This window comes from Mus caroli, chromosome X, assembly GCF_900094665.2.
Source record: "Mus caroli chromosome X, CAROLI_EIJ_v1.1, whole genome shotgun sequence".
NCBI classification, from domain to species: domain Eukaryota; kingdom Metazoa; phylum Chordata; class Mammalia; order Rodentia; family Muridae; genus Mus; species Mus caroli.
This window is the reverse complement of record NC_034589.1, coordinates 107,928,258-107,939,109: the sequence shown is the minus strand read 5'-3', so window position 1 is coordinate 107,939,109 and position 10,852 is coordinate 107,928,258. Positions and strand designations below refer to the sequence as shown.

The 10,852-nt window shown below is 41.7% G+C and overlaps 1 protein-coding gene across 1 annotated transcript; it reads right to left on the bottom strand.

Moving 5' to 3' along the window:
* Positions 1-8,911: 8,911 nt before the first annotated feature.
* LOC110286694 (ubiquitin-conjugating enzyme E2 D2-like) lies at positions 8,912-9,702 on the bottom strand. Its single transcript, XM_021153244.1, has 2 exons — positions 9,603-9,702; positions 8,912-9,463 (listed from the first exon to the last, which is right to left on the bottom strand). Exon 2 carries the CDS (start codon positions 9,421-9,423, stop codon positions 8,956-8,958), a length of 468 nt encoding a protein of 155 aa, XP_021008903.1. The 5' UTR covers positions 9,424-9,463; positions 9,603-9,702; the 3' UTR covers positions 8,912-8,955.
* Between the last annotated feature and the right edge of the window lie 1,150 nt (positions 9,703-10,852).

The window sequence follows — 10,852 nt, the reverse complement described above, 5'->3', positions numbered from 1 at the left end:
GGAGATAGTTTTATAGAATAGCCACATTAACTAAATTTTTGTTCACACCTCAATGTCACTTCTTTCCCTTTTTATTATTGATAATTTTGTGTATGTAGACAATGTATTGTGATCATAATCCTCCTTTACTTTCTCTTAGCTCCTACCATTTATGCTAATGCCCACCTTCTCAATTCTATTTTTGAAATTAGCATTTAAATTAATTTACTTTATGTGAGCCATAAATCATTCATAATGTGGACAGATCTTATGTCCAAAATGAAATTTTGAACAAGTAAAAAAGTGACATAATCTTAGCAAGTGGAAAATTTGACTTCAGAATTAAGATGTAAATTCAGTTATCTTAGTTCTCTTCTCTTCTTTTTCCTTCTCTTCCTTCTCTTTACCCCTCTCAGAGGATATTGAATAATGTACAAACTCACATTAATAATAAGCTTTACTACAAGTATTTGCTTTAGGGATGACTCAGACGAAATAATGTTGATAGTTTTGGGGTAACATACTAGCATCTTTCCTTTACAAGACACACCATTATCTTCTTCATTCATGTTGTACTGTAATCTGCTTCAATACAGTTATGTGTGTTATTCTAATTCTGTTTATTGTATTCACTGTGGTTTATAAATTAGTATTTATTTTACTTTACTGGAATTATCCAGTTTATATAGTTCCACCAAGAATTAGTGGAATTTTTTATTTTACATAAAAAATGCCACCATCCATAAGACATTGGCATAGGTCTCACCATCAGGATAATTCTGCTTTGAATTTGATATCTATTCAAGAAATCAATTAAGTGCCTTCATTTGAACCATATAATTCAGGTATCCAGCTTTAGTGGTGGTAGTGTCCTCCACTATTTATGGTTATATCTACAGATAATAATTATCAGAGATTAAAGAAGATAATGGAGCTAGATTACAAATTCCTATAGCATAACTATAAAACATATATATTACACAATTTTCTCAGTGTGGAAACATCTTAAATGACAATTCAGTCCAACATTTCTTCATAAATCTTTAGGGCCTGTGATGGTTTGTATATTCTTGGACCAGGGAGTGGCACCACCTGGAGGTGTGGCCTTGATGAAATAGGTGTGACCTGGTTGGAATAGGTGTGTCACTGTGGTTGTGGGATTAAGACTCTCACCCCAGTTGCCTGGAAGTCAGTATTCCACTAGCAGTCTGGATGCTGCCATGCTCCCACCTTGATGATAATGGACTGAACCTCTGAACCTGTAAGCTAGCCCCAATTAAATGTTGTTTTTTATAACACTTGCCTTGGTCATGGTGTCTGTTCACAGCACTAAAACCCTAAGACAGAAGTTGGTACCAGGGACTGGGGTAGTGCTGTGATAGGCCTGACCATGCTTTTATTTGAAAGAATGTGGACTTTTGGACTTTGGATTTGTAAAGCAGTGGAATGCTTTAAATGGGGCTTAATGTATCACCCCATTAGGAATATGGAAGACTTTTTTGCTGGGAGTAATTTGAACTGTGTTGACCTGGCCCAAGGGATTTCAAAGGAGAAAAATTTCAGAATGTGGCATAAAGTCTGTTTTTGTGGTGTTTTGGTGAAGAATGTGGCTACTTTTTGCCCTTTTCTGAGAAGTCTGTCTGAGACTAAGGTGAGGAGACTCAGATTAATTGCATTGTCAAAGGAAGTTTCAAAAAAAGCCCTACAGAGGCTTTATTCTCTGGTTAAGTCTTATGAAGAGAAGTTTGAACAAGCATAGCAAACTTAGAAAGGAAAAATATAAAATACATGGTTCAAGTATTAAAGGACTACCAGGAAGTGAAATGGAGCAAAATCCTGTGTTCTAGGAGATAATGGATTAAGGGAGTGGGACCTTGGGGCAAGATCCTACCCAGCAAAATTTAGATCCAGGCATGGTGGTATACACCTTTAATCCCAGGAGACAAGCATGCTGATTTCTGTGTTCAAGGTCAATCTGCAGAGCAAGATCCAGGATAGCCAACTTAGTCAGTAAAGGATTTGGAAAACAGAAAGCCAGTGACAATGTAATAGTACAAGCAGGTCATGTTCTAATTCCTACCAGCAGCAGAACTCGGCTGCTTCAGCCATGTGACTCTGGCCCTAGAGTTAAGAATGGAAAGAACTACTTGGGACAATTGATGCTGGTTAGCTGGTGCTAAGAAATTAGCAGTGATTATGAAGATACCAGCATCACTTGGGTGAAATCTTCTGGGAAGTGTTTTCTGGGAGCACAAAGAAGCTGTGTTCCAGAGATACCCAAGGTTGTTCCTCATNCTGCAGCTGGACTTGGTAATGTATAAGAATCACCCAGGTGGTACTGGTTTTGAAGGCATGAAGGTATCATGAAGAACAGCTGAGGCTTGGCACTGTGAGAGGTCATGGAAGGCCATTGGAGAAGGTAGAGCCTCAGCTGTACCAGGACTGAAGCAGTCATGCAAAGGATTGGAGGCTTGGCACCATGAAGAGAGCCTATGAGATACGAGAGGCTATTGCTGAAGCCTAAATGGAGTGGAACATCCCAGTGTATTTCGATGTCAGTACCATGGAATGATCACCAAGAACAGCAGCCATAGAGGAGTGGATCAAATTGAGCTTAGAGTGCTACAGAGGACAGAGCTGGAGAAGTGATGCCAGACCTTAGGAGGACCCCAAAAGATTAAGTGGAATCCCAGGCACTGAAGCAAGAAACTGTAACATTGAAATTGCCTTGGAGATTCAGAGCCATGGGACACATGCTGAGGAAAGCTGTTAACAGGGAGTGGAAAGCAGCTTGTTGCAGTCAACAAAGATGAAAAAGGAGTGGAGATCTGAAGACTGCATTGACAACAGCCATGGAGATGCAGAGTTTGGAGTTTGCCCAGCTAGTTTTCTGTCTTTCTTTGGGGATTACAGTTAATTAGTTGGATGAATCTCAGAAGAGACCTTGAACTTTGGACTTTTAACATTATTGAGACTGCTATAGACTATGAGGACTTTGAAAGTTGGACTAAATGCATTTGCATTTGCTATATTTAATTATGGCCCCCATAGACTCATGCTTTTGAACAAGTCTATGAGGGCCAGGGAGTGGAATGTGATGGTTTTTATATTCTTGGACCAGGGAGTGGCACCATCTGGAGGTGTGGCCTTGATGGAATAGGTCTGTCAATGTGGGTGTGGACTTAAGACTCTCACCCCAGTTGCCTGGAAGTCATTCTTCCACTAGCAGCCTTTGGATGAAGATGTAGAACTCTCAGCTCTGCCTGCGCCATGACAGCCTGGATGCTGCCATGCTCCCACCTTGATGATAATATACTGAACCTCTGAACCTGTAAGCTAGCCCCAATCAAGTGTTGTTTTTTTATAAGACTTGCCTTGGTCATGGTATCTGTTCACAGCTGTAAAACCCTAACTAAGACAGGGCCCTTCCTGAGCAGTATTTCAAGGAAACAAGCACTCAAATATAGTAGAGAGAGACACCTTTCTTCCATGTTTGGAAGAGCTTCAAAACTCTATCTGGAGTTTCTGCTTAGGAAGCCTACATCAATAAACTTAATTTGCTGTGTTTTCAATTACCTCACAAAGTTAGTATACACCATGACACATATTCTGTAATTTTTACCTATATATGTTGAGGGGAAATGTATAGTATTTTTGGTGAATAGTATAACATTTTATGAACTATTTTGTTCCTCATATCTAAGGATATTCTTCAAAATAATTCTCCTTTTAAGCCAAATAACAAAAAATGTGTGGCAAGAACTTAGTCAAATTTAAATCTTGCCCAAAGGTCTTATAGAAAAATTATTGAACTTTCTAGATAAATCATTAGAGTTTCATCAGCAAAGAACTTTAATGCATTTTTTTTTTTTTTTTGGTTTTTTTCGAGACAGGGATTCTCTGTGTAGTCTTGGCTGTCCTGGAACTCACTCTGTAGACCAGGCTGGCCTCAAACTCAGAAACCCGCCTGCCTCTGCCTCCCAAGTGCTGGGATTAAAGGCATGTGCCACCACACATGGCTTTAATGCATTTTTTAAGGGATGAAATACTTCACTAGCAAAGGCGAGTTTCAGATATTCTTATTCTTAAGTACTATGGGATCTTCCGAATTGTTCTAAGAACAAATCCTTAAGATTCTTTTCTTGAAATTAAAATTTTCACCTTAGTAGTACATGACTGTCTATGGTGAGAATTAAAGGATTTTTTTTGCAAGCAAAACCTTTCATACTTTGATATTATGGGTTTGACCTTTGGCAACTCATTTTCAAAGGTACTCAGAATGATTTTAGCCATTCTGACTGGTGTGAGGTGGAATCTCAGGGTTGTTTTGATTTGCATTTCCCTGATGATTAAGGATGTTGAACATTTTTCTGCAATCCTATCGGTGGAACAATATGAACTAACCAGCACCCCCCTCCCCCCGAACTCGTGTCTCTAGCTGCATATGAATCAGAAGATGGCCTAGTCGGCCATCAGTGGAAAGAGAGGCCCATTGGTCGTGCAAACTTTATATGCCTCAGTACAGGGGAACGACAGGGCCAAGAAGTGGGAGTGGGTGGGTGGGGGAGCGTGTGGGGGACTTTTGGGACAGCATTGGAAATGTAAATGAAATAAATACCCAATAAAAAAAAGAATTACCATAGCAAGGAAAACCCTAAAAACTTTCAAGTGATTAATATAGCACTTGAGCTGGACAACTGATTGCCTCATTTTCTATGTTTTGTTTTTATTTCTCAGAACAGTAATATTGATTTTTTTATTTCTTTTTCTTTTTCATTACATTCCAGATTTTATTCCCCTCCCAGCCCACCCTCTGAATGTTCCACATCTCATACCACCCTCCTGCTCCCTGTCTCTAAGAGGATGTCCTCATCTCTACCACCCACCCCCTACCTCACCAGACCTCTAAAATCCCTGGGGCTTCCAGTCTCTTGAGGGTTAGGTGCATCTTCTCTGACTGTACTCATCCGGCAGTCCTTTGCTGTATATGTGTTGGGAGCCTCATATCAGCTAGTGTATGCTGCCTGATTGGTGGCCCAATGTCTTTGAGATCACAGGGAACCAAATTATTTGAGACTGCTGGTCCTCCTACTGGACTTTCCTCCTCCTCAGCTTCTTCCAGCTTTTACTTAATTCAACCAAAGGGGTCAGCAGCTTCTGTCCATTGGTTGGATATAAATATCTGCATCTGACTCTTTCAGCTGCTTGTTGGGTCCTTCGGAATGCAGTCATGATAGGTCCCTTTTGGTGAGCACTCCCTAGCCTCAGTAATAGTGTCAGCTCTTGGGGCTTCCCCTTGAGCTGGATCCCACTTTGGGCCTGTTGGTGGACCTTCTTTCCTCAGGCTCCTCTACATTTCTATCCCTGCAGTTCCTTCAGATAGTAACAATTACAGGTCAGAGATGTGACTGTGGGATGGCAATCCCTATCCCTCACTTGATGCCCTGTCTTTCCGCTGGAGGTGGGCTTTACAAGTTCCTTCTCACCACTGTAGGACATTTAATCTAGTGTCCCTCCCTTTGAGTCCTAAGAGTGTCTCACCTCCCAGGTCTCTGGTACATTCTGGAGGGTCCACCCACCATCTTCTACCTCCTGAGGTTGCCTGTTTCCATTCTTTCTTCTGCCCCCCCCCCTCTTTCCCTCCCAGGGCCCTCTTTCCCTCCCCTTTGTGGCTTCTTCTCCCTTCCAAGTTGCACTGTGGCATACTCAATTATGATTCAGTAAAGAAATAGTTTGGACAAATATAAACTGAAATTCATTTTACCTGTTTTCCAATATCAACTCTTCTACTCTCCCAGCATCTCCCAACAACCTTTTCTTCTCACTCTCCTCCTATCTTCCCACACCCCATCCTTCTCCACTCCTCACATTACCCCAAATCTCATCCTCTCCTCACTTCCCAATTTCCCCACACACAATCCACCTGCCTCCTCACTCACACACCACCTACCCCACATCCCTTCCATCTGCCCTCTTCTCACATTCCCTTTCCTCCACACTCAAATAATCTGTTATTATTCTCACCACAACCTCCCATCCATCTTCCCTTCTCAGTCTCATTACCTCCCCCCTCCCCTGCAACTCCTATCCATCTGCCCCTCTTTCAACTCCTACCTCCCCATACCCAATACATACACCCTTCACCTCACTCACTTTCCCTACCTTCCTGGTTGTCTTAGTTAGGGTTTTACTTCTGTGAACAGACACCATGACCAAGGCAAGTATTATAAAAACATTTACTTGGGGCTGGCTTACAGGTTCAGAGGTTCAGTCCATTATCATCAAGGTGGGAGCATGACAGTATCCAGGCAGGCATGGCACAGGCAGAGCTGAGAGTTCTACATCTTCATCCAAAAGGCTGCTAGTGGAAGACTGACTTCCAGGCAACTAGGGTGAGGATCTTATGCCCACACCCACAGTAACACACATACTCCAACCAGGCCACACCTATTCCAACAAAGCCATACCTCCAAATGGTGCCACTCCCTGGTCCAAGAGTATACAAACCATCACATTCTACTCCCTGGCCCCCATAGACTTATTCAAACACATGAGTCTAGGGGCGGGGGCATACTTAAACATAGCATAATGCAAAATGGATTTAGTCCAACCTTCAAAGTCCTTTGGACTGTAAAAGTCCAAAGTTCAAAGTCTCTTCTGAGATTCATCCAATCACTTACCTGTAATCCTCAAAGACTGGAAACCAGCTGGGCAAATTCCAAACTGCATCTCCATTGGTGATATCAAAGCTGTCTTCAGATCTCCACTTCTTTTTTCATCTTTGTTGACTGCAACAAACTGCTTTCTCCTAGGATGGTTCCATTCCCTGTTAGCAGCTTTCCTCAGCATGTATCCCATGGCTCTGGCATCTTTAACATCTTTGAGTCTCCAAGGCAATTTCAATGTTACAGCTTCTTGTTTCAGTGTCTGGGATTCCACTTGATTTTTTGGGCTCCTCCTAAGGGCTGGCATCATTTCTCCAGCTCTGCCTTCTGTAGCATTCTAAGCTCAGGTTGATCCACTCCACTACGGATGCTGTTCTTGGTGATCATTCCATGTACTGACATCTCCAAAAAACTGGGGTGTTCCACTCCACTTAGGCTTCAGCAATAGCCTCTCATAGGCTCTCTTCTGGTGCCAAGCCTCAAATCGTTTGTATGACCCCTTTATTCCTGGGCCATCAAATATAGCTGAGTCTATACCTTCACCAATGACCTTCCATGGTCTCTCACAGTGGCAAGCCTCAGCTGTTCTTCATGACACATTCATACCTTCAAAACCAGTACCACCTGGGTGACTCTTATACATTACCAAGTCCAGCCGCAGCAGTAGGTACAATCGTGGCTATCTCTGGAACACAGATTGTCTGTGCTTCCAGAAAACAATTCCCAGAAGATTTCACCCAAGTGATGCTGGTCTCTTCATAATCACTGCTAATTTCTTATCTCCAGCTAACCACCATCAATTGTCCCAGTAGTTCATTCCATTCTTAACTCTAGAGCCAGAGTCACATAGCTGAAACTGCTGAGTTCTACTCCTTGTAGGAGCTGGAACATGGCCCCCTTGTTCGATGAAGTTATCAGCTTTCTGTTTTCCAACTCCTTCACTACCTAAGATTGGCTATTCTGGGTCTTGCTCTGTAGATTGGCCTTGAATGCAGAGATCATCATGCCTGTCTCCTGGGATAAAGGTGTGCACCACCTTGTCTGGATCTAAATTTAGCTGGGTAGGATCTTGCCCCAAGGTCCTACTCCCATAATCTGTTATGTCTTAGAATACAGGATTTTGCTCCATTTCACTTCCTGGTACCCCTTTAATACTCAAACTATATATTTTATATTTTTCCTTTCTAAGTTTGCTATGCTTGTTGAAACTTCTCTTCGTAAGACTTAACCAGAGAACAAAGTCTCTGCTGAACTTTTTTGAAACTTCCTTTGTCAGTGCAATTAATCTGAGTCTCTTCACCTTAGTCTCAGACAGACTTCTCAGAAAAGGGCAAAAAGTAGCCACATTCTTCACTAAAATACCACAAAAACAGACTTTATGCCACATTCTGAAATTTTTCTCCTTTGAAATCCCTTGGGCCAGGTCAACACAGTTCAAATTACTCCCAGCAAAAAAGTCTTCCATATTCCTAATGGGGTGACACATTAAGCCCCATTTAAATCATTCCACTGCTTTACAAATCCAAAGTCCAAAAGTCCACATTCTTTCAAATAAAAGCATGGTCAGGCCTATCACAGCACTTCCCCAGTCCCTGATATCAATTTCTTGTTTTTTTTTTTTTTTTTTTTTGGTTTTTCGAGACAGGGTTTTTCTTTATAGCCCTGGCTGTCCTGGAACCCCCTTTGTAGACCAGGCTGGCCTTGAACTCAGAAATCCGCCTGCCTCTGCCTCCCGAGTGCTGGGATTAAAGGCGTGCGCCACCACGCCCGGCCTGATATCAATTTCTGTCTTAATTAGGTTTTAGTGCTGTGAATAGACACCATGACCAAGCAAGTGTTATAAAAACAACATTTACTTGGGGCTGGCTTACAGTTCAGACATTCAGTTCATTATCATCAAGGTGGGAGCATGACAGTATCCAGGCAGGCATGACCCAGGCAGAACTGAGAGTTCTACATCTTCATCCAAAAGGCTGCTAGTGGAAGACTGATTTCCAGGCAACTAAGGTGAGGATCTTATGCCCACACCCACAGTGACACACGTACTCCAACCAGGTCACACCTATTCCAACAAAGCCATACCCACAAATGGTGCAACTCCTTGGTCCAAGAATAGACAAACCATCAAACCAGTATCCCATCCATTCCCCTTTCTTTTCCACCCCTGACCCTCACCCATAGTTATCCTAGTTTGCAAATTGTACAATATCTATCTAGAAAAGATTAAAGAGACATCACTTTGCTCAAATGAAGAAAGTAAACGACAAAGTAAACCACCTCTTTTTATTATTATGAACATTATATGTTGAAATTACATTGCATATCTCTTGGTCCACTCTCGAGCCATTCTATTATACTCTCTTAAATCCTTGCGGTAGACCTTCGCAATTTCAGGAACCAGAGGGTCATCTGGGTTTGGATCACATAATAGAGAACAGATAGAGAGAAGAAGTTTGGAAATGGTAAGTGCAGGTGACCACATAGAATTCAAGATATCTAGACAGATACTTCCATTTTTGCTAATGTTTGGATGGTAAATTCGGGTTATGAACGAAACTTTGGGGGGCTTGAAGGGGTAATTGTTCGGAAAATGGATGGACAGGAAAAAAACCCCTCCCTGGTAGGGGCTGTCTTCAGGCCCCATTATGGTTGCTTGCCAATGAAACATATTTTCTGCCACTGGCCCTGCAGAACAGTGAGCTGGGGGATCTTTAGAGAAGGCAACTAACTCCTTCTGGATTCGCTTAAGAGCCATAGCCCCCAAAGTAGGTTGAACCATCTTCACTGAGTATGGCAGCTGGTAGATGGCTCTGCTGCACCTAGGGTATAGAGATAAGATAAAGACAGATGAGTAGGCTGAAGGAGAGTAAGTCACGTTATTAAAGCACAATTCAGAGATGGATGGAGGAGAGAGAGAGAGAGAGAGAGAGAGAGAGAGAGAGAGAGAGAGCACACAACCTGTACCAGTAGGGATACAAGAACTCCCTCCTGTTGCTCCGGGCCAAGAGCTAAAGAATCCACTGAGGTTGCTGGAAGGTTGTGATGAGGTTGCTGAAAGGCTGTGATGCCTGGAGGACAAACAACTGCTCAGAATCACCACTGTCTGGACAGGCTGATATCTCTAGCTCTCAGACAGCTTGCCACTAGCAGTGCTTCTGGACAGGGCCCCGTCAGTGAATATCTGGATAACCTTTAAAGAGTATTCTATGATGTCATAGAGACCATCAGTACAGGGGAACGCCAGGGCCAAGAAGTGGGAGTGGGTGGGGGATGGGTGTGGGGGACTTTTGGGATAGCATTGGAAATGTAAATGAAAAAAATACCTAATTAAAAAAAAGATCATGGTTAAAAAAAAAGAAACACATTTCATGTGGGAGAAGAGAAAATATATGATTATGTAAAATCAAACAAGTACAGTGGGTGGAAAATCATTAGTAAATGATATGCACAATAGAAGTATATTAATAATGTTAAAAAATTTGAGGGAACGTTAGTCAACGTGGAGTCAGTGTGGGGTGGGGTTAGGGTGAAGTCTTTTTTGTGGGTGTTCACATTAGAATAATGAAGGGGAGGAGCATGTTGGGAAAGGGAAAATGGCTGAAGCTGGCTGTGCTGCACAATCTCATAGAGCAGTTGGACTTTGATCTCATGAGTCACAGTGAAACTCTTCTATCCATTCAGAATTTAGCAGTCAGTGCCCCTCTACTACTCACTACAATAGTTTTGATGCAATTTCTATATTTTTAGGGTGAATACACTACGGCCCTCAATTTTATGTTTCCTCAGGATGATATTATCCAGTATGAACAACTTTAGGAAATTTAATGCTGTGATAACATCGCTTAAAATAACTATCATTTACATTTTTATTAAAATCAACATGAATCAAAAACTTCAAAAATTTAACTTTGAAGTTAAAAATGTAACTTTTAATAAAAAGGTGGAAGAAACAGGGAAGAAAAAAAAATAAGACCTTGCTTTGGCTTGCATTATTTGTAAGCAATAAATGTAATGACAATACAGTTGTTGTAGCTAATATATTAATAGGTAATATTGCTCTGAATTTTTAAAAAATTGTCCTGTATAAAAAGTACTCTAGGACTAGGTATATTGTTTTCCATTTATTCTTCTTGAGTTGGGGACATTCTCATAGCTTCCTGTGTCTGATTGTTTCCCACTGATACTAATGAAGTGTGTAGTACAACTCA

What these genes read in the sequence shown, in the direction of transcription:
- LOC110286694 (XM_021153244.1), bottom strand. Translation starts at nt 9,423, where the DNA reads ATGGTTCAACCTACTTTGGGGGCTATGGCTCTTAAGCGAATCCAGAAG.